The sequence below is a fragment of the Malaclemys terrapin genome, chromosome 19, assembly GCF_027887155.1.
Source record: "Malaclemys terrapin pileata isolate rMalTer1 chromosome 19, rMalTer1.hap1, whole genome shotgun sequence".
NCBI classification, from domain to species: domain Eukaryota; kingdom Metazoa; phylum Chordata; order Testudines; family Emydidae; genus Malaclemys; species Malaclemys terrapin.
Window position 1 is genome coordinate 5,949,820 of NC_071523.1, and position 26,630 is coordinate 5,976,449.

At 42.2% G+C, this 26,630-nt stretch overlaps 1 protein-coding gene across 1 annotated transcript in view; it reads right to left on the bottom strand.

Moving 5' to 3' along the window:
- FBXO42 (F-box protein 42) overlaps positions 1-26,630 on the bottom strand; it is a 95,291-nt gene that overhangs the window by 46,047 nt on the left and 22,614 nt on the right. The window contains exons 2-3 of the mRNA XM_054009288.1: positions 12,144-12,410; positions 2,930-3,046 (exon numbers count right to left, since the gene is read on the bottom strand). Coding sequence (XP_053865263.1) covers positions 2,930-3,046; positions 12,144-12,393 — 367 coding nt within the window. The 5' untranslated portion in view covers positions 12,394-12,410. The remainder of the gene's footprint in view (positions 1-2,929; positions 3,047-12,143; positions 12,411-26,630) is intronic.

The window sequence follows — 26,630 nt, forward strand, 5'->3', positions numbered from 1 at the left end:
TTAAAACTGTATTTGCCTGCTATCTTCAGTCCAAGCTTTCAACACAACTGAAAGCCAACAGGCAGAAACATTTAATAATGTTACGTACAAAGAAAAAAGACATAGCTGGTCTTGTTCCTATTATAGTAAGTCACCATATGGGTGAAAGCCAATCTGACCGCTCTTGAAGCAAGCACCACTATAGGTATGTTTTTCTGAGTTTTTCTCTCCCCGTGCCCTTGTACAGGTGTGAACATACCCAGGGATGAACATACCATCTGGACTGCTGACAGCTATTCAGAATTTTCCCGATTAATATAACTATTAGCCAGTATTCTGGTAACATGCTTTACTACTGAGAAAAAAGATTCGGCATTTATAAGTCACTGCAGAACCAAGTATTCCATTGAGGGATCAATTTTTCTGGCATAACGTATTACATTCCTTTGCTGTTTGCCATGACCTTTTGATGTAGCTATGAGACCGCATCAGCCACTTGTGTTTTACTAGATGAGTCACTGCTCTATTGTGATTGTATATTTTTAGATTGTACTACATTTGTATAATAGGTTCTTATTTATTCTGATCAAGACAAAAGCAGTATGACTAAAGATTGCTTGAGTTTTATAATACACCTGGCAAAAGTCAGACCTGCACAATCTTTTTAAAAACAAAACAAAACAAAAAATCCATGCATTTTTTTTCCCTCCAGGCTTTAATGTAGGAATCTTCAAAAATATGGAACAATTGATTACCTGGAAGTCAAGAACCAGAGGTCTCTTCACCACACTGAGACACTGTCCAAAAATCTGACCAAGGACAGAACCAAACAACTTAATTTGAAACAGTTTTTCTGAATACAAAACATCATTTAAAAAACCCTTTGAACTCACTGAGGGTTAGATTGGTGTGTGGGATGTGAGTTTAAACAGATACTACTGAGACTCTTCTCGGGGCACCCAGGGCTGAGAGTTACTTTATTACCACCTGCCTCCTACATGAGGGACTCTTGCCTAATCAGCTAGGCACAACCAGCACGTCGGTCACCCACACATTCTCCTCTGGGCTACACCAGCCCTCTTTGCCTGGCAGGTTGACAACAGATGCGCCCCAGTCTCCATGTCCCTACAAAGTGTCCCCCTGGAGTATCCAGCCCCTGATCACTGGATACCCACAGAAATCCCAGATCCTCTGCTCCTAAAGAAACAGTGCACCAGTTCTACCTTAGACCATCATTCCTGTATTATGCACAGCACTTGAGTTCAGTTACATAACAAAGGAATTTAAGAAAGAATAGAGATTCAAATAAAAAGCAGGGAGAGAGAGAGATGGGAACTATTGGTTATGTATAAAATGTCACAACCCGCATTCTAAAGCCTAAACATAACTACCAAATTATCCTCCTGACTAACAAAGCTTCTCTCCCCCAAAGTTCTCTCCAGTGTTTTTAACCAAGCCTGGCTGAGATCCCTTTTCATGAAGCAAACTCGCTATCCATTTACTTCCTAGATGAAGGATGCCACAGTGTGTCTCTACACCCCAAATATACCAGAACAGACACCTCTACAATTTTCAGCACTGAAAAAGAGGAACTTGTGGGGATTTTCACAGCTTATTTTTAGTAAAATATTCTCAAATTTTTGCTCTGGCAGGGGGTTTTATTGGGTTTGGCGAGTTTCACCCAAACCTGGAAATCTGTATCTAATTCCCTGGCTGCCCTCTTAGCCTTTCTACTAAAGGCAGTTAGTAAATAGAACAGTGTGCAAGTCATCTTCAGGTGGTTTACTAGCACTGGTACTTAAACCTGAGGGGTGTGTGCGTGGGTCCATACAAATTCCATATTCTGTGCATCACTCGCTTAATACATTATTACTTGGGAATATGAAAATGTTATGACTGACGACGCTCAGAATCCTACCACTCACTTTATATTTACCTTTTTAAAATGAAATCCTGTTCCCGGGAGCCATCTCCCAGAGGGGCCAGAACCAGAGATATAGACGGATAGGGACTGAATTTTTGTTATTTGTTTGTAATTGCCTAGTACAATATGACTAGAACCTCTAGGAGCTACAGGAATACAAATGAATTGTCATTTGATTTACGTCCCCGCATGTGAACATTTTTCAGTTTTGTTAGAGAAATGTAGAGGTAGAAAGCAAAGATTCACTCCTAAACTAAGCAACATCAGTTGAGTCATTGGCTTCTATGAACAAGTCATATCAATATCAAAAATGTGATTGCTTCAGTGCCTCTAATTTGCAATCCTGCATGCTTTATATGCAGTAAAATACAGCCTAGACTCCTCCAAATAATACAGAAATATGTAAACATTATCTACTGCAGCAACCCGCAGATGCCAAGCCAGCTGCCATGTATAGGCTCCAATTCATTAGCTCTACCCATGTCACTGCACCGAAGTCATTAGACTGAAGCTTCGGTCATTTTGACTGCAGAAAGCTAAAAGGGACTGAATATTTAAGAAGAAAATTAGTTAAGTCTAAGGGTGGGGTTTTTAAAAGTGCCCAAATGCCTTAGGAGCACACATCCCCCTGACTTTCAATAGGAGTTGTGCTCCTAAGTCACTCAGTCACTTTTCCTCTTAACTTAGCATCAGAGTGTTAACCACCACAAATGGTTTATCATGTATCTATACTTGTAAATAAAATAAATAAATTAAAAATAAATAAAATTAATTAAAATTTAATTAATAAATTAAAATTTTATTCTATTTATTTACTTGTATACTGTTTATGTTGTCAGAACAGCATATTACACATACATTTACCTTTTACCCAATTATAGGGATGTGCACTACTGCTACATCTTGGGTCAAAGTACAAAAACCTATTATAAATACTCTGCAAACATGACAGTAGCTGCTAGGGGTGGAACACACTGAATTACTGGATTAGCAGAGTTCATATTTCCTTTCTAAATGTGTACTTACTGTGTGAGAAGCGCTGTGTGATTGGGGTTCCAGGATAGGGATACGTGCGACTCTCCCATTGAATATTTCCTTCTTGGACCGCCTTGATAAAGCCGTGATAACACTGATGTGCCACACCTAGAAAAGGGAGAAAACAATACTTTAGTCTGCTTCTGGCCCCAGCTTATTGTCACAAGACTAGGAAGGAGTTGTTCCTCCGTGATCAGCATTGCACAATTCCCAAAGGAAAACAAAACCCATAATACTCCTATATTAGGCATGGGTTAAGTCACTTGTCTTGATGAACAATTAGTCCAACTCAGTATGGCAAATGCTAAGGGAGCAACAGGAATAAAAGACAGTGTATCCATTTCTCCTAGAAGCCATGCATACTTGACTTCTTTTTGCAATTCCAGGTCGGGGAAGAAAGGTTAATAATTGCAGTTTAATGAATGGAGGTCATAAGGCTGGTAATGGAGGAGCAGCATGGAAGGTGTAAGAAGTGGTTGGGGATCAGAAGGCAAGTCCTTGCATTCTGACAAAAGGACTATAACTGCTCCACTGCAGGGTCCCAGAGGATTCAAGAGCGGAGAGGACAGACAATTCAAAGCCAGTGAGTGGGCCCAAAGGGGGTAACTGGTTATAAATGATCTGCACAATTTTTCTGTTTTTAAGACTTCAACAGGTTGAGGACAGAATAACCCTTTTGTGCAATCTAATCATGTACACAGTGTCTGTATCGGTTAGCCTCTCCTGTCCAAAACCTGCAGCTAGTTAGGGTAAATTACCAGCATTGTAAGCTTACCATGTTCTAGAGGAGTTTGATTCAGAGGCAAGTGCTTAAATTAGAGTCAAACAGTTTAGAGGGCTCAACAGCTGAAGACAGTGAGAATTTGGAGCTTTAGGGGATTATAGGTCAGTGTGCTAAACACCTGGACTACAGTTAAGGAGGGTCTCTGCAGAGGCGAAACATGGGGGAATATACAGGCTGGTGAGAGATAAATGTATTGACAAAGAAGCAAAGTGTAACAGTGGCAGGCCCAATGAACCTCCCTCAAAGCACAATGCAACACCACTTCATCTGCCAGCAGGAGCCAGACGCTGGAGAGACCAGGTGAGAGATGGATGTCAGAGATGTCTGGTGTCTATAAATATCTTTTTGCATTGGTGGTGAATAGGGGCTTAGTACACTTTGGGGCATTAGAAAATACACCTCTACCTCGATAGAACGCTGTCCTCAGGAGCCAAAAAAATCTTACCGCGTTATAGGCGAAACCGCGTTATATTGAACTTGCTTTGATCCGCTGGAGTGTGCAGCCCCGCCCCCACCAGAGCACTGCTTTACTGTGTTATATCCGAATTCGTGTTATATCGGGGTAGAGGTGTAGGTGTTTTAAGATAAACAATGCCTGTGTTCTATGCTGCCATACAAGTCTGTTGTGTCCTAATCACCGCGCATATCGTCTGTGCACAACTGCTTCTTTGCCAGATGAGCATCTGCCTGTTTGTTGAAATGAACCTTTGAGGAGTCACAATACATTATAATGAAGTTCTCCGAACATGTTGGCTGCTATTGGCAACATGATTTTAAAATAAATTTACCATTAAACATTCCTATTAGAACATACCTTAATTAAAATCTGTTCATTTCTCACATTACTAAAGGGGAAATTTAGCCTCTTCGCCTGTGGCCACAAAGACCCCCCATGCAGAGCAGGACCAGAACCAGAGCTGCTGGTTCTGTATGTGGGGTGCGGATTTATGATGAGGGATTTGGGATGGGGCTCTGGGGATCCACCAGACATTGCCCCCAGTGGAAGGAGAAGTGTCTACTAAAGCCTCAGGGCTGCAGTAGCTGTCACAGAGCAGCCTGGCAGACGGTCCAAGGCCTGGAAACATCCGCTCCTGCCAGCATTCACAAAACCTCCTGTACCAAGCCACAATACTTAAGCCAGATACAAGAGGAGAGGATTTAGCTCTTAGAGAATAACATTAGCAAACAAATACCAGATTTGCCTACCAAGGAAATAGCTCACTGAGAGCTGGATTCTAGCTTCAGTTATGCTCTGCTGCCATGGAGACTGGTCTATGCCCCAGACTGTCTCCTGGGAGTGACCCCTTCAGTTTGCTAGGCCCCAAGGAACCACACTGTTCAACAGGGGCAGGCCTGTGGCCTCCAAGGTTGGGCTGGCGGCACCAGCATTCCCAATCTCTCTTCATGGCTCCGTGCAGCAAATCCAGCCAAGCCAGACTCCAGCTGGAGGCTTGTACTGTGACCTTTCAGGGCACAGTGCTCTCAGGAGGTATGTCTACACTGCAATTAGACATCCGCTGACGGGTTCGCAGGGCGTGCAGTCAGAGATTTGAGGCCCCTCTCACTTTGCAGGGTCCTAGAGCCCAAGCCTGAAGTCTACACCACAGTTAAACAAACCCACAGCCTGAGCCCCACGAGCTCATGCCAGACTCAGGTTTTTAATTGCAATGTAGACATGCCCAGGGAGTATTTACAGTGACACAGGCAGTCTTTTCAAAACAAGGTAACCATTTATTAGTCACCTGGCACACGATCGGAAAGTCCTTAGGCTACAGAAATAACGGTTAAAGCACAGTCCATCTTGGTTAGCCCAGAGGCCCAGCCAAGCCGCAGCAAACCCAATGTTCAGGTTCTGTCTCTCAGTCTGACCTCCTTAGCCAGGGCTTGTCTACACTTACGGTACTGCAACGGCACAGCTGCGACACTGTAGCGCTTAGCAAAGACACAACCTACGCCTACGGGAGAGCTTCTACCGTCAGCATAGGTACTCCACCTTCCTGTTGCCATAGCGCTGTCTACACTGGGAGTTAGGTCAGTATAACTGTGTCACTCAGGGGTGTAAGATTTTACAGTAGTTATACCGACGCAAGTTTGTAGTGTAGACCAGGGCTCGGTTTCCAGGTGAGAGCCCCACGGGCTTCCTCCAAAAGCCAACACTTTATCCCCCACCTCTCTTTGGTCTCAGTTTGGGGCCTTGGTTCAGCCCATCTCCTGCTGGGTCATTGGTTGCTAGATGTCAATGTCCTGATGACTGGGTTTTCCATTGTCTTCTCAGACTTTCCACTGATAGGGGACCGGCCTCAGCCAGTCCTTTGTAAAGGCCCATTCAGGCTACGACAGCTAGGGACGACAGACACACACAGACAGACAGACACCATCTCTTAGCCTGCCCTGAGAGCAAGTGTAGGCCAGGTTTACACTACAGATCTATACTGGTATAACAACATCACTCGGGGATGTGAAAAATCCATCCCCGAGAGATGAAGTTATACCGACCTAACCTCACCCCACCCCACCCGTGTAGACAATACTATGTCGAAGGGACAGCTTCTCCCATCAACACAGCTACCGCCTCTTGGGGGATAGCTCAGTGGTTTTAGCATTGGCCTGCTAAACCCAAGGTTGTGAGTTCAATCCTTGAGGGGGCCATTTAGGGATCTGGGGCAAAAATCGGTCTGGGGATTGGTCCTGCTTTGAGCAGGGGGTTGGACTAGACCTCCTGAGGTCCCTTCCAACCCTGGTATTCTATGGAAGATTATGCCGATGGAAGAAGCGCTCTTGTCAGCTGCACCGATGCAGCTACGCCACTATAGCGCTGTATGTGAAGACAAGCCCTTAGTCCTTTCGCCCCCTACTAGGTAGCCATGCAAAATATAGTGGAAACTGAGGCACACATAGGATTAAAAGATATTTCAGAAAATTTTCACTTTGTCACAACCCTCTATCTCCTGTATTTAGGCAGCAGCGATTTAGAGATATGCCTGATATTAGAACCTTGCCCCTGAGAGCTGTCCTGGGTCCACATCTCCAGACAAAACAGGAGGATTCTTCAACTTATTGAACAGTTTTTCCATACTGCCCATAGCACAGGAATTGTAGAAAATTGATACCAGAAGTAAAGAAACACTAGGAGAAATCTATAGCCAGGAGAATTAAAGACAATAAGAAGGATTTCTTTCAAGTATATGGAAAACAGAGCTCAAACTAACTTGATTACAAGTTTGGTTGATAAAGGTAGCATTGATGTAATATACTTAGATTTCTATAAGGCATTTGACTTGGTACCACATGACATTTTGATTAAAAAACCTAGAATATAAAATTAACATGGCACATATTAAATTGATTAAAAACTGGCTAACTGATAGGTCTCAAAATGTAAACGTAAACAGGGAAATAAGTGGGTATGGTTGCTAATGGGGGGTCCCACAGGGATCAGTTCTTGGCCCTACACTATTTAATATTTTTCTCAATGACCTGGAAGAAAACAAAATTGTTGATACAGTTTGAGGATGACACAAGAATTGGCAGAAATGGTAAATAATGAAGAGGACAGGTCACTGATCCAATGTGATCTGGATCATAAGCAAGCCATGCAAGTATTAACACAGCTAAACGTATACATTTAGGAACAAAGAACGTAGGCCATATTTACAGGATGGGGACTCTATCCTGGGAAGCAGTGAGTCTGAAAAAGATTTGATGGACATGGTAAATAATCAGCAGAACGTCAGGTCCCAGTGCAATACTGTGGCCAAAAGGGCTAATGAGATCCTGGGATGCACAAACAGGGGAACTTTGAGTAGGAACAGAGAGGTTATTTTACCTCTGTATTTGACACTTGTGCAACTATTGCTGGAATACTGAGTCCTGTTCTGGTGTCCAGAAAGATGTTGAAAATTTGGAGAATTCAGAGAAGAGCCACAAGATGATTAAAGGCTAGGAAAAAACATGCCCTCTAGTGATAGACAGACTCAAGGAGCTCAATCTATCTTAAAGAGACGGTAAGTCAGTCACCCCTTAACCATCTATAATCCCCTAAATGGGGAACAAATATTTGATAATGGGCTCTTCAATCTAGCAGAGAAATGTATAACACGATCCAATGGCTGGAAGCTGAAGTTAGACAAATTCAGATTGGAAATAAGGTGTAATTTTTTAACCACTGGAACACCCTACCAAGGGTTGTAGTGGATTCTCCATCACAGAATTTTTAAATCAAGACTGAATATTCTTCTAAAAGATCTGGTCTAGAAATTTTTGGGGGAAAGCTCTCTGGAGGTCAGACTAGACAATGGTCCCTTCTGGCCTTGAAATCTAGGACAGTGGCGATTCTAGAACTTGACAAGAGATTTTCCCCAAAATTCTTACTCAAAGCCCTGTGCTGGGGAAAAACAAAAACACAAAACAAAAAACCCTTAAGTATCATACTCGGGGATTTGTGGCAGGAAAATGTCAAACTAAAGCCCTAGATCCCTGGACAGTTGGTCCCCAGGAGGCCAGATCGGAAATGTAACCCGAATTATATGATTTCAAAGCAGAGATATCCTGACACACAGGAAAAATTAAGCATTAGAAAACAAACAAAGCATTTACCTCAAGTGACCCTCTCTGCATTGTAGGGTACAGGTGAGCAACTGCTTCTGCTATAGTCTATAGTAGCTGCTAAACTGACATGCCTGCTAAACAACAACTCCCCCCACCACACTCCCAGTGTTAAAGACTAACTAGTCACTCAAATGCATGCTGCCTAAAGACACTCATCCCTGTCGTACACAGTACGCCTCTCCCACATTCTTTTTCCGGGTGAATCACTAATTTCTACTTCATTCCAAGCTTCTCCTTTATACCTTTAAGCCATGGGAACTGCAAGAACAAACAAGCAGGTGACTCCACATCACAGAGCAGCAGAGGGTGAGAGTTTCAGATGAGGGGCTAAACGCTGTGCTGCTTTGGGAGTGCTGGAGAAGGGTTTGTTACCTCCCATAACTTGATGTGCTGAAAGAATTTTGCATTGCTCACTTCCAGAAGGGCTCCATCTGAACTATGACCTGTCAAACTCAGAGCAGGGGAGAGAATACTCAGAAGCGATACAGAGCTTTACATGTTCAAAGAACTCAGCAAACATCCATTCTCGACCTTCCCATGAGGTAGGCAAGTACCAACCCCATTTTACAAAAGAAGATTGCACAAGGTGACTTCCAGGCTCCCCACAGAGCCCAGACTAGAAACTCAGGTACACCAACCTTCTTCACTTTTCCTGCCAGCAAAGAGCCAGCAGTAAGTTTTGCACATTGCTGTTAAGCTCCAATCTGCATACTACAACGGCCAGCACACAGAGCTCCAGAGACACAGAAAACCCCTGCCCCAGAGGGCTTAATCTAAGGGTATGTCTACACTGTTCATGTTACAGCGCGGCCGCGGGAGCACTGTGACATGGGCAGTGTAGTCACACTATCGCCGGGGGAGAGCTCTCACTGCGATAAAAAATAACCACCCCGAACGAGCGGTGGTAGCTTTAAACGCCAGCAATAAAGCGCTGTCTATACTGGCACTTTTCAGCACTAAAACTTTTGTCGCTCGGGGGAGTGTGTGTGTGTTTTTCACATTCCTGAACGCCTACAGTTTTAGCGCAGAAAGTGGCAGTGTAGACACAGCCTAAAAAAAACACAGATGAAGGGTTTGGGACAGCGATAAAACAAGCTAATGATTATCGGGATGAATCAGCAGAGTTATTTTTGTTGTGGTTGTTCTTTAAGGGGGGAGAAGTAAGCTGAGGGAGAATCGCAGCAATGTGTCCTCCCCATCCACTCAAAATCTTTTAAACAGAGAGATGGGGATTTGTGCTTTACCTGCAAGTTAGGTATTTTACAGAAATATCAGGTGGTGACAACAGCTTCCAGGCAGAGAGAGAAAACCTCTGCATTTCAGTGGCCCTCACCTCCAGGAGACCAAGCAGGTGACATTTTCAAACTGCCAGATAACGTGGGAGAAGGTGTAGAACTCCCTGCTCAGAGAACGTAGCACAGGTCATTTAACGAACGGGACACTGACAGCAACTGCAGGCCTAAGACACATCCCACAGGTGTGACCAGGGGAAAAAGTGCAATGAAAATAAAAATACCCTGTGTCCTATAAGGCAAGTTTGCCTTTTATAAGTCAGGTCTCTCTCCCCTGACAGCTCTCAGCCCTAATCAAATCCAATTCCATCAGTACAGTATTTACTGTTTGATATTAATGCCCATGTATTCTGCACTGCCCTCAACTTACTATGCCACAGATTTTTGTTTTGAAAACAACTGCCCTGTAGGATTCGGTGCATTTATCCAGTCCACCCTGGGGCAAATCAAGGCAATTTAAATATCAAGCAGGAAACCTTGATCTAAATAATTGATTTTCATCTTGTTTTGCATTTGTACTTTTTAGTTATTTTCCTAAAGAAAGGCTGATTCTCACTAGTTGATAACTATTAAAACATTCTGATTTTTCAATTATAGTCTTTACACTAAATTTGGTGCTTCTTTTCACTAACAGGCAGATACGTTATATCTATATGATTTATTAGAGTAATTTGTAGCTTAACCTACACCTATTCAGAGTCTTAGTTTATTATATTAGAAAATGAATTGAATTAGAAATTGAAGTGAATGCTACATTTCTTATTTACTAGATGAATATTTTTCTTTGTGTCAGGCTCCGTTTGGATGAAAAATTGAGAATTAAAAATGCACAAAAACAGCATTTAGGGGTTTTGTTGTTGTTTTGTTTTTTAAAAGTAAAAAAAACTACCTCCAATGTGCTGGATACATAAGAAAAAAGTTTATCAGAACATGTTTTGAATTTAAAACCAATTTATTCAACAAAGGCAGTATTATCTGTAGTTAGTGAACTGAACTGAACTGTTTCTGGTCACCATGTCCTTTGGGATTTTAGAACTAATGGATCTCAACCTCACATGTAGTTTTCCTGCTTTTACAGCTCCCAATTAGTTTTACTTTGAAACAACTGCTCATTGAACTGAACTGGCTGAATAAACTAAATGAAGAAAATATTCTCTCTTCACCAGCAAGAGAGGCTATTGTTGTCAAAAGCGGTTTTAGCATTTTGACAAACTCTGGTTCCAGGTGCTTAGTCAGTGACTTCCACCAGTTCAGTAGTCTGTCTTTAAAACTTGTACAGCAAATATGTACTTTTTTTTAATTTAAATTACTTTTTAATCAGATTATAGTAAGATTAAGCCTTAATTTAGGTTGTAAATTTCAAATTTAATTTTAAATAGGTTTGTTTTTAATAATATACCTGTATTTAAATAAAAAAATCATTTTTAAACTAATTGATTTTTATCCACTCCTGGCCAGTCCTCATCATTCTAGTATCTGAGCATCTTGTGACAGGAAATACAGGTAGTGGTCGGGGACATGGGCGCATTTTGTTTTTTGGAAACAAGACATTGGTTGAGGCATCAGCTGCTGGGGAGGGGAAGCATCCTCTCTCCTTCGTTCTGGGCAGACAGAGGTGAATTGAAATTTGCGAGAGGGTCTTCCTAATTCATTGTACTTTATAGGGCACCTATTGCTACAGCATCTGAATGTCTCTATCTTTAGAGTATTTCTCCTCCCAACACCCTTGTCAACCAGGTCAGTGCAGTTATCCACATTTTACAGAGCGGGAGCTAAGGCCCAGAGAGACTAAATGCCTTGCATAAGGTCACACAGGAAGCATGTGGCAGAGCAGGGGACTGAACCCAGGTTAGCAACCTAATCCTTAGACCATCCATCCTCTGCATTTGGATTCCTCATTATCATCATCCCAGCAAACCCTGAGAGTATCTAGCTTTCCCACTATACCTTATCCAATATCTGCCTGTACATCCAAGAACGATAAAGCACTTTTGCTGGATGCTTCTGCTACAATGAGCAACACTGAAAGAATGCGGATATCAGGGCCGCCTGGGAGGGAGGCGGGGACAAGTGGAGCAATTTGTCCCAGGCCCCGGGCCCCGCAGCGGCCCCCACGAGAGTTTTCGGCAGCAATTCAGTGGCGGGTCCTTCACTCGCTCCGGGACCCACCGCCGAAGACCCCAAGCCCCCTGAATCCTCTGGGCGGCCCTGGCTGATATTTAAAACATCCGTATTATGCTTCAAAATTAGTATTACATTGAGGTAAACAGGAGTAGCTCATAGCCCTAGGGTATCTGCAGACACAGGCAGATATTACTACATTAGTTTACATGTAGTTCATATTATGAAGTTTATCTTCTAAACCACAAAAGCCAGCGACTTAATTCTGTTTTCACATGAAGGCTTAGATTCAGGACCACAGTTATGCAGCAATATGTGCAGCCACATTAGACAGCGAGCCCTGGAATGAATACGGTGCTACAGTGAAAGGATAACAAGAGCTTACTGCTGCCGTTTGTACCTTTGATGAGGCGATACCACTGTTTGCAGACAAGGGCAGCGGTTTTGTGCTCCTGGTATGGTGAGAGGAAGGACAGGATGTATTCTAAAACCTCTTCTGGCAGCTCCAACATCGATCGGTTATGCCTGGTCTCCTCAACCTCCAGATCAGCACGTGGCTCCTCGTCTTGCTCCATTGGTCCTTCCACCACTGCTTCTTCTGGGTCCACAGCCATGAAACTGTCATCTTCACTGTCTGAGGAACTGGCCATGGCATTCCACTCCACAGCTTCAAGAAGGGGGGCAGGAAAAAAAAAAATCACATTAACATTATATAGAAATAGTGTGCTTAGAAAAGCCTCAATCATGGATTTAGACATCAGATCTACACTAAGTTCTGCTTCAATAAACTGCAAGGCAAAATATTTTGATATTTCAGTCCTCTGAACTGTGATGCCCAAAGTCTGGCTCTGGGCAAAGGTCATCTATATTTAGGGTCAAATGTTCAAACGTCTCTTCGCCCTACAAAACGAATGCTTAAGTGCTGCCATCATTGAAGCAAAAAGTTTGTCTATGTTTGGAAAGTGAGTAAGCCACCTCCTTCCTTTACTGGCCTGCGCTTTTAGAGACTTGTTCTTTATCCCTCTATCCCAGAGATCCCCATTACAGCTCAAATGGCAAACCTGAAAATAGGACTTAAAAAAACCCTAATGCAACTCTCCTCTCGCTCAGCAGCCTGAGAAACTACTCAAAGAGCAGTACTCATATATGCGCGCGCACACACAAAATATTTCCCGTCATCGGAATATATAGTACTGGTAAATGAAACTATGAATTCACACGACTGTGGCTCTTTGGGGGTAATGATTGCTAATCTGGCTCCCAAACCAGTGAGGTCCGAGTATCACTGCTCTACAGTAACTCCTCTAGGTGAGAGTTTTTCAAAGTTCGGGTCACGACCCAGTACTGGGTCGTAGCATGTAAGGCACTGGGTCACTCTGGTCAGCATCGCCGACTGGGACGTTAAAAGTCCCATCAGTGGTGCCGCCCAGCTAAGGCAGGCTAGTGCCTACCTGTTCCAACACCGCGCTGTGCCCTGGAAACAGCCAGCAGTGGGTCCTGCTTCTAGGCAAGGGGGCCACAGGGCTCCGCGCGCTGCCCCCACCTTGAGCACTGGCTCAGCACTCCCACTGGCCAGTTCCCGGCCAATGGGAGCTGAGGCAGGGGTGGTACCTGCAGGCAAGAGCCGCGCGGAGCCACTTGCGCGCCTCCGCCTAGGAGCTGGACCTGCTGCTGGCCGCTTCTGAGGCACAGTGTGGTTCACGGGGCTAGGACAGGCAGGAATCCTGCCTCTGCACCCCAGCTGCGGTGCTGACCAGGAGCCGCCGGCGGTAAGTCCGCACCCCAACCCGCTACCCCAATCACCTGCCCGAGCCCTGAGCCCTCCCCAAACCTGGAACCCCTTCCTGCACTCTAAACCCCTCATCCCTGGTCCCAGCCCAGAGCCCTGACCCCCTTCCGCACCCCAACCCCCTACCCCAGCCCTGAGCCCCTCCCACACCCCAAACCCCTCATCCCCAGCTCCACTGGCTCACGGGCATCAACAATTTTCTTCAATGGTTTTTAATGTTCTTCACTGCTGGGCTCCCAAGGGAGGGGGCTATCCAGTTTTTCTTGGCTGGAGGGCTGGCAGCCACACAGAACATTGGAGAGGGAGAGCACGGGCGGGAAGGCAAGGTGGACAGGGATCCTCGGAGCTTCAAAAGCAACAAGAGAAAGGATAGCCTTTGACTCTCATTCCTTTCACTGCTCCTCTTTGCTAACCCTGTGTTTTGCCAGTCAGGCAACTTTCCTTCCAGGCTGTGATAACTTTTCAGGGAACGTGAGAGAGGTGGAAGAATAGGAGGGGGGTTCTGTCCAACACTCCCCTTTGGCAGCCCCCTCTGCTCCACTGCCAGCTCTTTCGTTTGTGCTCAAAGGCCTGTAGCCTTGTCCATACTGTAACAGCAATAGAGAGAACGCTGCCTAAAGCTGGTGAACAGTCTGGAACCACTACACACGTGTCTACAGGATTTCGCAACAGCGTTAAAGAATCATGTTTAAACCCTACAACAAAAGCGCTCTTAACTTAGCCCTGGTCTACACTGGGAGGGGTGGGGGGGTGTCGACCTACGATACGCAACTTCAGCTATGAAGTCAGCATATCTTAGGTCGACTTACCTGGCCGGGAGGACGGCGGTGAGTCGACCGCTGCTGCTCCCCCGTCGACTCTGCTTCCGCCTCTCGCGAGCTGGAGTTCCAGAGTCGACGGGGAGCGCGTTCGGGGATCGATTTATCGTGTCTTGTCTAGATGCGGATAAATCGATCCTCGATAGATCGATCCCTACCCGCTGATCTAGCGGGTAGTGAAGACCTGTCCTTAGTTTAGCTGTAGCATGGATATGGATTGCTATGTTACGATTAGCCCTCCCAAACACCACAGAAACAAGCTAAAGGAGCTACTGCCTAGGCATGTGGTCAGCACCACACCCTTGCTAAGTGTGGCAGTGATAATGCAGGACAATGGCACAAGCGGCCTACTTTAAATTAAATTAATGGAGATATCCCATCTCCTAGAACTGGAAGGGACCTTGAAAGGTCATCGAGTTCAGCCCCCTGCCTTCACTAGCAGGACCAAGTACTGATTTTGCCCCAGATCCTTAAGTGGCCCCCTCAAGGATTGAACTCACAACCCTGGGTTTAGCAGCCCAATGCTCAAGTGAGCAAGATGCACAAAGTAATCAGTGGAACCAGCCTTACACTGGAGGCCATCACCACAAGTGGTCACCAGAAACAGAATGACTGTCTAGGGGGAAGGGGAGTTTTAATAAAACCAGGGTGGAAAACTGGTTCAGAGTTTCTTCTTATGGGTAATTTTAAGTGTATTTAATTTATGCACAATATTACAAAAGTCTATTACCATGACCGTGGGATCAATTTCTAATGTGGATCTCAGCCAATATACTACTTGTAGCGACAATGTTCCATCTTATCTGGGGCTATGACCCCAGGTTTAAGTTTTATTGATAAGGGGAAAAACAGAAAATTGGTGATTTCAGACTAGAGAGGCTCATTAATGTTTAAAAGCCTTTAAAAGAAATTTACTGCTACTAAAAGTTAAGGTTTTAAGGCTGACAAGATGTCCCATGTTCATTTTAATGGTTCTCTCCAGGTATAGATCTAGAGATTACCACAATGAAGAAATTCAGTCCCATATCATCTGTTAATGTAATCAAGAATGGGTTTGCAATTCCCCAAGCAAGGAACTCACCACAGGGCCCCAACAAAGGAAGGGTCTTCTCCTCTAGGCCCCCGCTTTGGGACAGGGGTCTAGAAGGAGAGAAAGGGGAAATTAAAACTTGAACTGCGAGTTGCCTGCTGCTGAAAGCAAAGGAGGAGACTGGATCATGGAGCTAAGCGAAGCCTCAAGCAATTGCCTCAACCTCCACTGCTTGTGTTTATGGCCAAGGGAAGGGTTTAATAAACTGTGCATGTCAATGAAACGCAGCCAGTCTAAAATATTCAGAGGTCATGGCTGCTTAAAAGTAATTGTTAATGACAAATGGTTACCTGTGCCACCACAGACTAGTGAAGCTGAAAGCACGAAAAGACCAGTTTGCTGTCACCTACTCATTTTCTTCACTTCACTCAGTCTGAACAATAACAGTAATAGTCAAGTCACTTTTCTTATCCCTGTGCTCTAATGTTTGGGTTTAAATGTTTCCTAGTTTGAAACCCAAATAAATAACTTATTTATATTTATAAAAGTGTGAAAGCTTTTTTTAAATAAAAACATGAAATAGAACCTAAATTTGGAGCCAAAACTAGCCGGCAAGGCCTTTTTAATTAAATAGTCCCCTTTATCTATATAATCAGATAAAGAACATGGTGTCCTTATAAACCATTTGATTTTCATGACAGAAGATACCATCCTCAACTTGTCCAAATACTGCCAGAAATTAAAAGAAAAAAAACTTTCAATTAGTGAAGGTCTTTCAGCCTGTCATCATTTCCATTATTGTCCATCATTAATTTGTACAGTTCCTAACTCCCATCACAAATACAAATCAAAAGCTTCATTTAGAGGTCAGTTGTGTAAATAAAGATTGGCTTTAAAATATGTTTAGAAGTAGGAGGAGTTTGCTCCTGATACAGATTTCAGAAACATTTTATTAGCTTATCCTGCAGTAGAATTAACATTAATTTGAAAATAGCTCTAACTGTGTTAGCTTTTACTACACCGATAGCCACGTGAACAATTTTCTCTTGCGTATGCTAGAACAATGAAGTCTCATATTTGACAAAAATAGAGATCCAGTTTGTAGAATAGGAGGCGAGTCATCACTTAATCTACTCGTTACATTAACTGCAGAGTTTTAGATAGAAAAGTACTTACTTGATAATTTACTTAGATGGCTTACAAGTAAGTCGCTATAGTTTAAACAAGAAGAAATAAGTAAAAGGTTATTTGAATACCACCCGTGTCCAGCTGTCTATCCACAGCAGGTACGGAGAAGAAAACAGCAGCCAAAGTAGGGGTTTATGGCCCTTCAGGCCTTTGTCAGTATCTCCAGCTATTTAGATATGACTAAAAGTAATAGGCTAATACAGTGACAATAGTGCTAGACTAGGAAGTGCTTGCTGTCTTAAACCAATCGCTGCAGGCAATTCTGCCAACCAATGTGGTACACCGGTTTCTGTCTTCATTAAGACCATCCTAGTCATTTTAAAAACATCAAACCCCATTTCCCAGGAGAATGACTAATCACGTTTTAGTGGAAGAGTTGTGGTAATTTGAGTTTACACACACACAGCTGCCAGGCTAAGGCATCAGTGGGATGGGTTGTGCTGCAGCTGCTCCATAATTACATGCTCATTGCTAGTTCAAACCAGCTTTTAACGTTCATGCCAATGATACCATAATGAAGAGCAATATCTCTCCAGACTCCCAGGGGAGGGTTTTTTTTTTTTTTTTTTTTTTTTAATTTAAGCAACAAATTTCCTTTTATGTAAAGATATATTTTAAACAATGTGCTAAATTATAAATGTTGATTTGCAGGTGATACAAAGTGCATCAATCTTTTTCAGCGCTTCCAACAAATTGATCAGCCTAAGACAACTTTGCTGGATTATCAAGGCACATCTGATGGCTCCTAGAGCCAGGAATTAGACAGTCATTCAGAACACTGCTACCCTCTTGCACAGATTCGAGAAAGACTGGGATGGGACGACGCACCCTGGGAATAGGAAGAGAATCTGAAGGGAAACAATTACCGGTTTGTTTTCTCCCCAGACCTGACCTTTCCATCATACGTTAACATAGCAAGCAGTAAGTTAGGAGACTATTATCTTTATGTAGCCACTCGAGGGAGTAGTCTGTCTGTAATGTGACCAGAGCATGAAGGAGTCCAATTTACAACGCGAGATGGACTTGGGAGCATGCACTTGGTAGCTGCCCGCTAACAAGCCTCTCCAAGCCTTCTCCCTCAATGAAGGAGAAACTCCAAAGTCAGGTGATCTTGACTTGCTCAGGAAGCTAACAACCTAGAATAGCATTAACAAAGGGACCCAATGAGAAGAGAAACTTTGAACTACACCTCTACCCTGATATAAGCGACCCGATATAACACGAATTCGGCTATAACGCGGTAAAGCTGCACTCTGGGGGGCGGGGCTGCGCACTCCGGTGGATCAAAGCAAGTTCGATATAACACGGTTTCACCCATAACGCGGTAAGATTTTTTGGCTCCTGAGGAAAGCGTTATATCAAGGTAGAGGTGTATTTGTTCTGTTGAGGGCTAGGGAACCATTTTCCAGTTGCCAGAACATAGTCATTCTTCTCAAATAAAGACTCTTGACCTAATATCTGATTAATAGAGAATGTAATATGGAAGGGGAGCGATCACTGGCTGGAAGAGTAGCACTGAATTTAGGTAAAATCAACAGGTAAAGTACCTTTTCTAAACAATGAGCTTAAAGATTAAAACTTTAACTGACAGGATATTTAACTGTGGGTAAAATATACTTAATAGGTATAAAATTTAGTTTATAATATAAATCACAACATAAAATTCACAAAGTTAATAAAATAGCAGGAGACCCAGATCCCCCTACTGAAGAAAGTTTGAAGTTAGAATGATCACAAACATTCCAACATTTATGTTAATTGGAGAAGGGTGAACTCAAAAATGGTATAAATAATATAACACTCAATATTATAAAGATGTTTGATAAGATTAGATACAGATTGGTTCTCAAGCGAAACCCCCCTCCAGCAAGGAATTAAAATGCCCATAGAGGAAGTATAACCCAGACTCCCACAACCAGAGGGGACCAGACGACAATGGGAAATGCATAGATAGGGAGGGAAACAGGATAAGAGAACAAACAGGCACTAAATATTGTTATGTTTTAATAGAAAGATTAATAAAAATGTCAGGGCTCAATTAAAAAATTTAAAGTAAATCAGACTCAGGATCAGGTACAGCAACATAGATGCGTAAAAAAGGGAAAGCAATATATGTTGGAGTTTTAAAATTACTGTATGATGGGAACTATCTAAAATTTCATGTTTAAAGAGGCACGAACGTAATGGAGGCCTGGCTAAGGGGTTCACTGCTTTTAACCAATGGTAATATAATGGGCGAGAACAGACTTGAATTCATGGGTGAGTTTATTAATGTCATGACTGTTACTGTTAAAGGGGTGAGCAATCCAACAAAAAGGAAAAGGGTATTCTGCTCACTGAAAAAGGATTTCCCCAGTATCTACAGGAAACACTTGAAGAAAAATTATAAATACTTCTTGGACACAGACACTGTCTTTCTCTCCAGGGCAATCTAACAGAGGAGAGGTGGCAATACTCTCTGCTAAACACTTCCCTTTTGTTGTTTCTGCACAACTTAGAGACAGAGGGCAGATATATTTTAATTAAGGGCTCCTTGAAAGGTAAACTTCTCACATTAGCCAATGTGTATATGCTCGCAATCAGGGGCAGCTTCTCTTTTTTAGGGTCTTAAGATGTTTTAGGGAAAGAGATATTATTCTAGGGGAGGATTTTAATGAGATGCTTAATCCCACTCTGGATCAATCAAATAACGGACACAGCAGGTGATCAGGAGGGGCAAGAGCAAATTTGTTGCATCAATGAGGATCTGATGGGCATCCGGTGGGAAATGAATCCAGATGTCAGGGTCTACACATTATTCTTCTATTCATGGATCTTATTCCAGGATGGATGCGATTTGTTTCTAGGACCTTGGCTAATTTGGTCAAAAAAGCGGATCTGGAAGTTATTACTTGGTCTGACAAGTCCCTGCATACATCCAATTAAAAGACTGAGGCCTGCTCTACGCCACACAGTTAAATCGATGTAAGGCAACTTACATTGACCTAATTGTGGATGTGTCTACACTAAAATTTTGTTCCCACTGACATAACTGCCCTGCTAGGCTGACTTGGTATAACTCCATCTCCACGAGCAGGATAAAGCCAAGGTTGATGTAGTTAGGTCTACAATGTGTCAGTGTAGACTCTGTTGCTTATGTTGACGGTTACTGGCTTTCAGAAGCTGTCCCACAATGTCCCCACACTGACAGTACAATCAATACAAGCGCTCCTGGCGAGTACGTGCACCGCTGACACAAGATGTGAAGTGTAGACACACATAAGCGATGTAATTACTGCGGTGGCTGTATGCTGATGAAAGTTCGGCCGACTTAATTTTGTAGTGTAGATATGGTCTGAGACTGAGTGAAAAAACAAGAGGGCCTGGTGGTTGAAATAGCTTTGTTATATGACTCCCTCGGAATTCAAAAGTTGGAGGAAGATTTTCAGAAATTGTATGGAAGAGATCAATAAAAATGTTCTCTGGGGTGCTGGAAAGGCAGTAATGAGGAGGAAGCATATAACTGAAGCATTATATCTCAAAAGGATGAGAGCTCTTAAAAGAGTTTGGTTAAAGAGCTTTCTGTTTTTGGAAGGTAGACATGAATCTACAGGTACTAAAGGAGTGTATAGAAAACAAATATGATGAGAGGGAAGATTCACCTGTTACAAATACGCAAGACTGAGCAAACAGATAAATTATGAAAAGGACAATAAAGATGGTTTTAGTCAGAAAATTAACAAATAATCAGCCATAGAAATAAAAAGGCATTAAACAGATCTCTGAATTTTTTTCCAATCTTTGTACACTTCAGAACATCCAAACGCTTATAGATATTTGAGAAGTGTGAAACTACTTTAGCTCTCAGAGGAAGGTCTTGATAGGTAAATTACTGCAAAGGAAGTTGAAGTTGTAATTGAGAATTTAAAATCCAATAAAGCACCAGGTCCCGATGATGTTTTCTGGGGAGTATTACAGAGCTCTAAAGCAAGTGCTGGTCCCGGTTATAACTGAATTGTTCAATGGTATATTGCAAGGAAACAAGATTCCAGATTCCTAGAAAGAGGCAAAAAGCATGGTCACTCCTGAAGGAAGCGACCTTACCAATTGTGCAACATACAGACCTATTTCTGATTAACGTGGATGTTAAAATTTATGCCAAGAACTTAGCAAGCAGATTGAAAATCATCTTGTCCAAATGTGTTCACCCTGACCAATCTGAGTTCGCTGCTGGCAGGCATTTATCTGGCAATATCAGATGAACTCTGAATTTCATCTGTAATGTTAATTCTAGTAATCTCCCTGAGTGCTGCTTCCTTTGGATGCCGAGAAAGCCTTTGAGTGACTAGAATGGGAGTACCTCAGGCAGATTTTGGTACGGTTTGGTTTGGAAATAGGTGGTATAGGGACATAGCAGCCCTATATACTCATCCTTGAGTTTCTGCTACGGTTAATGGTCATTAATCCCCTCCTTTTAATTTGTCTGGCAGTACGGGACACGGTTGCCCCTATTTGTTTTGGCAATAGAGCCATTCACAATAAATGTGAAAAACAGCCCTTTGGTAAAGGGTATCAAATCGCCTGCTGGATTAGAACCCAAAATAGCTCTGTTTGCTGATGATGTCGTCTTATATTTTCAGGATCCAGAAGACTCAATTAAAAATTACAGAACAATTGACTTTGAAATTTGGGCAGGTATCAGGTTTCAAAATGATGATAAATCTGAAATTTTAGGAACTAATATTCCCCAAAAGGTCAAAACAAACTGTTGTTAGCTCCATGAATTTAAATGGGAAAAGGAACCTTCAAACATTTAGAAATACACACTGTGGAGAAACAAAATTTTTAAGGCAAATTACCCTCCCCTGTGGAATAAATAATAAAAGGCTTGGAGAAATTGAATACGATATTTCTTGGTTAGGCAGAGTAGCCTTGGTTACCGCTGAATGTCCTCTCAAAGTTATTATTTTTGTTTCAGTGCACCCCTGACAGGACATTAAAAACATGGCAGGATGTGCTATCAACATTCGTACGGAAACATAAAAGACACAAGATGAGTTTGAAAGTTCTGTATAACACAAAAAGTAAGCTTTCCCTAATTTGATTTATTATGCAGCACGATTAAAACGTGATCAACGGGGTTAACAACAGACCACCCAAACACTGGTTAAAACAAACAGGACAGGAGCCCAAATATGGCTATTTGTAATTATTAGGTTAAAAAGAAATTTAGATAAAAAAAATCACCCACTCATCTACGTCACGCTGATGGCTTTGGACAGTTTTTTTTTTTTTTTTAATTGTCAACCAAGGCCCTTTCATTGATCTTGCCTAAAAATAAATTCCTGGTTTTTAAAGTGCCTATTTGTTGCAGGTAAGAGCTGAGATTACGCAATTCGGACAGCTGTTCGTGGGCCCGGATTTGAAATCATACCAAGAGATGTAATAATATAAACTATATAAAAATCTTATATTTTCAGTATTGATAAATCAAACATTTTATTGTGAAATCTGGCTACAAGGCAGCTCTATCTAGACCTTTAACCACATTTGAGGAGTTGACCCAGGAACAAGTTGGAACAAAATTTCTAAAATACATACAATTCTGACTGAAAAATATGTTGATAAGAAAAGCAGATGAAAAGATGGGAGAGGGATTTGGACAAATTATATGGAAAAGTGGGTCTCTATATGGGAAAGAGGATATACATCCTCAATTTGGGTAGCTCAAAGAAAATGTATAAATTACTGTGTACATGGCATTGGACTCCAGTTAAGAGCCATCATATTTTTGGTACTATGGAGGCTATCCATTGGAGGGTTTTCGGGGATACAGGAACATACTTGTACATGTGGTGGTTACATCCAGGAATTAAACAGTTTTTGGAGGAAATTATTAAAGAGATACATCTTCTGACAAAATGTTGGGTTGCTAGCTTTCCCCAATCTGCTTACTTAATGCTCCAGTAAAGAATTTGCATTTTAAACAATGTGACAAGGTTTATTTTTATCTTTAACAACTAGACTTTGTATTGCACCTTATTGGAAAAATGTGATTCCTTCTCCTGTGGAATTGTGGTATTATAAAATATGGACTGTCCTTGTAATGGAAAAGCTTTCATACCAAGTACATACACAAGAAGAGTGCCAAAAAGAGGATAGGTATCTTGAAATTTGGTCATCCTTTTTCATGTACTCAGAAGAGGAGGGCTCCCCTGCCAGTAAGCCGGAATCCTTAGCCAAGTTCTTTGAACAGTCACCTGATCCTGAATACGTAATGTACGATGTATGATAACATTTTATTGTAATTAAGTTATTGTAACTTAATAAAAAGGGTTGTTGTTTCTTTAAAAGTTAGATGATAACTTTCCTACAGCTGGAAACTGGGGAACACATTAATCCTGTTTTTAGAACAAGGCCAAAATTACAGGAGTATGGAAGGTGTTTTAACTTAAAGATACAAATACATCAGCATAAGTAGAAATCAATCATAATGTACACGCACAAGAGGACTAAATGAAGACTGCCTGGGCAACTTTAATTTGGGCGTTACCTGACCTGAGTGCTCAACTTTGCAACCAGGGCTTTGGAGCGGAGCCCGGAGCTGGAGCTCGGAGCAGCTCTGGAGCAGTGGAGCTGCAGGTTTTTGCCTGGAGCTGGAGCGGAGCTGGAGCACAGCTCCAAAGCCCTGTTTGCAACTTTTATGTTCTTTTGACATATATTTAGATTACATTAAAAATGAAGTTACAGGTATTCTGATGTCTGTTGTCTTACCTATATAAAATATTAATGTCATTTAGAGTTGGTGACTTGCAATAATAACGACTGACTATTTTGGACGAATACTGATGTTCCTCGATTTCACAAAAAGAGGGAAAGTACAGCCATTTCGTGAGTGAGAGAGAAAAACGACTGGGGATGGGAATCAGAGTGTATTTTTCACCTATTTAGTTCAGAATGACTGTAACCAAGTAGATCAATATTTAAAAAAAAAAAAAACAACAACATCCGTTGCTGAAACAAAGCACGTAAGAATTCAACCCCCACAGAATTCGCTCCTGGAATCAATGAAGTGAAAAATGGGATAGCTGGTCCATTCTGCAATTAACTAATACAATCATTTCAGGTGACCAGTGTGTGTGTCTAGCTTACGTCATTTGTATACATGCATGTCACCTTTCAAAGTTCAGTAATTTCATACAACACATTCTCCTACACGTGCATGATGAGTGTTGCTAGGTGATCAAATAAGAGTAATTTTCATTGTTAGCCATGAAACACAGCAGCTTATTTTTACCAATAAACTTGCATAGAAACAGAATCAACAAAGGAACCATGGAACTTGTCCCGTGAATAGAAGTAGAGAAGAAAAGTTCTGTATAACTTTTAGGAACATGCACGGATTGTAAATTTTAAACAGAACTGTTCTACTTTTGTTAGGTTTCAGAGTAGCAGCCGTGTTAGTCTGTATCTGCAAAAAGAACAGGAGTACTTGTGGCACCTTAGAGACTAACAAATTTATTTGAGCATAAGCAAGAAGTGGGATGTAGCCCACGAAAGCTTATGCTCAAATAAATTTGTTAGTCTCTAAGGTGCCACAAGTACTCCTGTTCTTTCTGCTTGGTTTTGCCTATCAGAAATTCAGGAAAGAACCTAACAAAGTAAAATTCTAGGAGAGCTAGTCTAAGTTAGATGGGTTGTCAAAATCTTTGAAATAAAGTTAAAAATATATAATCAAATTTACAGATTGCTAAGAGCTACAGTTATCACATCATCTGATGCTCTCGAAATCTTCTAGCGTCTTTACTCCCTAATACAGCCAATGTTATGACAAAGAATGCCTGGAACCAGAATGATTTGACATAACTGCTGCTACTATCAGCAAACTGCATAATACTTAGGAACAGATAAAAACATTTAACCCGCCTGCAAAATTTAACAAATGCAAACCTAGAAATTAACAGTAATGGAGTACTCATGGTTCTCAGATATCTACCTTTGTCCTTTGTGTCTATTTCTGGCTAGTAGACGTATGGTAAAACATTTTTAGTTGCTGAGAGAGGACCATGCTAAATGAAGGTTCACTTCTCCTTCCAGGACCCACTGCAACAGTTACCTAGTGCACTATGGCTAACAGAACCCAAGTCTAAACTCAAAGGGAAGAGACTAAATAGTTGGACCAAGACTATGGAATAACCTGCCCAAGGCGATCAGGAAGAGTCCTTGCCATCTTCCCATCAAGCTGCATAATTTACCTTTCATGAAGCATTATCCAAAAATACAAAGATATAAAAGATCCACCGTTGTGTTCTAAAAAAAGCAATCAAGTGGGAGAGCAGGACAGAGAAATGCCTGTCCTGTCTGGAGGGATCCCTGTTGTCTATTATTTATATACAGTGTCTAGATACCATGAAGGGTGCTTCAGAAACAGAGTCAAAGTGCTGTGTGTTCACACAAATTACTCCTAGTAGAAGTGAGGAAGGCACTGGAGCCCATAGACCATTAGCTAATACCAGTCCACGTTTTATCACAATATTTGTCGTAACAGATCAGATGATTGGTCCATTTAAAACCCTTCCCCACTAGTTTAAGTTATCCAAACTGCCGTTTTGTGACCAACATCCAACTGCAGCAGCACTAACACTGTTTGAAGCAAAACCCTATCAGGAACCGTAGCAAGGTCTGAGCACTTCTGACACTCAATTGCTAGTGTGGACAGGACTCTAGTTAGGTACACTGCACCACTGAGAAAGGTATGTAGTTTATCCTGCTCTCAGTTTCTTGTCTCATCATCCTAACTGCACCACTGAGAAAGGTATGTAGTTTATCCTGCTCTCAGTTTCTTGTATCATCCTCCTATCCAGAGGGCACAGAGCTCTTGGTGTCATATTTATAACATTCTGCACAAATCTGCTTCTCTATTTAAGGATCCCACCCACATTGCAATTAGTTCTTAAAAACTCTGCCATACACACATTTTCAGCCAGGTTCTATTCAAAGAATCTCTCTTTACATTGGGCATGATTACAAATAGAGTATCCATTTCAGATTACCAGGTTTCCAGTAATTAGCCCAACGTAGTCACCATTTTTATATGCATAGAATTTTAAAATTCATGAACCAAAAGTGACATAATATATTTCACTATTTAGGGCTTGTCTACACTGTACTTAAAAAAGCCCCCCCGCGAAAGACAAAAGTTTTGCTGACGCAAGTGGCAGTGTGAACGTGTCTTTGTTGGCAGGAGTGCTCGCCTGCCGACAAAACTTACGCCGCTCGTGGCGCTGGAAGTATTTTTCGGCAAAAGTGCAGACAAAGTACCGAAAGAGACTGTTTACACATGCTGACTTTTAGCGACAAGGCCGCGTCGATACAACCTTGTCACTAAAAGCTGCATGGTGTAGACAAGCCCTTAGTCCACTTTCGGTATGTATCTCACTATCCTTTCCTCTCCTTTTCAGCTGTTATATGAAACACATCTGGTGCCCAGTCTGACTTCCTGTCCACCTACAACCAGCTACTCTAGTCCTCTGTACAACAACAATTTTCTCCCCCACTCCATTATCTGTCTCATGTCTGCCTATAACGTCTATCAGGCTGCAGTGAGGCACTCCATTTCCCCTAAACAGGTATTCTGGTGCCCTCTCTATATAGGCTAAAAACTCAGGAAGTATCATCCTAGCAAAACTTTCCAAACAGGGAGCAAGCGCAGTCAGCAAGTTCAGTCTTTGCCACAGGCTTTGGCACAGAAAAATAGTTGCCAATAGCAGGGTGGAGAAACTCAAAGCTAGTTGTCCAGACATTTAGAGCATGTCAGCACTGCAGGGTTAGCCTGAGCGATCAGCATCTGGGTTAGCCTTGTTCAAGTGTCAGCAGCTCCACTTGTTCCGTTCTCATTTCCTGCACCCCTTTTCCCCAAATGAACCAGTTAATCCGGTCTAATACTAAAATCTTCACAATTTAGTTTACACTTGACTGCATAAAGAGTGCTCTTGTACTGTATGAAGAAAGTGTACAGCAGGGGTAGGCAACCTATAGCCCGTGTGCCAGAGGCAGCACATGAGCCGATTTTCAGTGGCACTC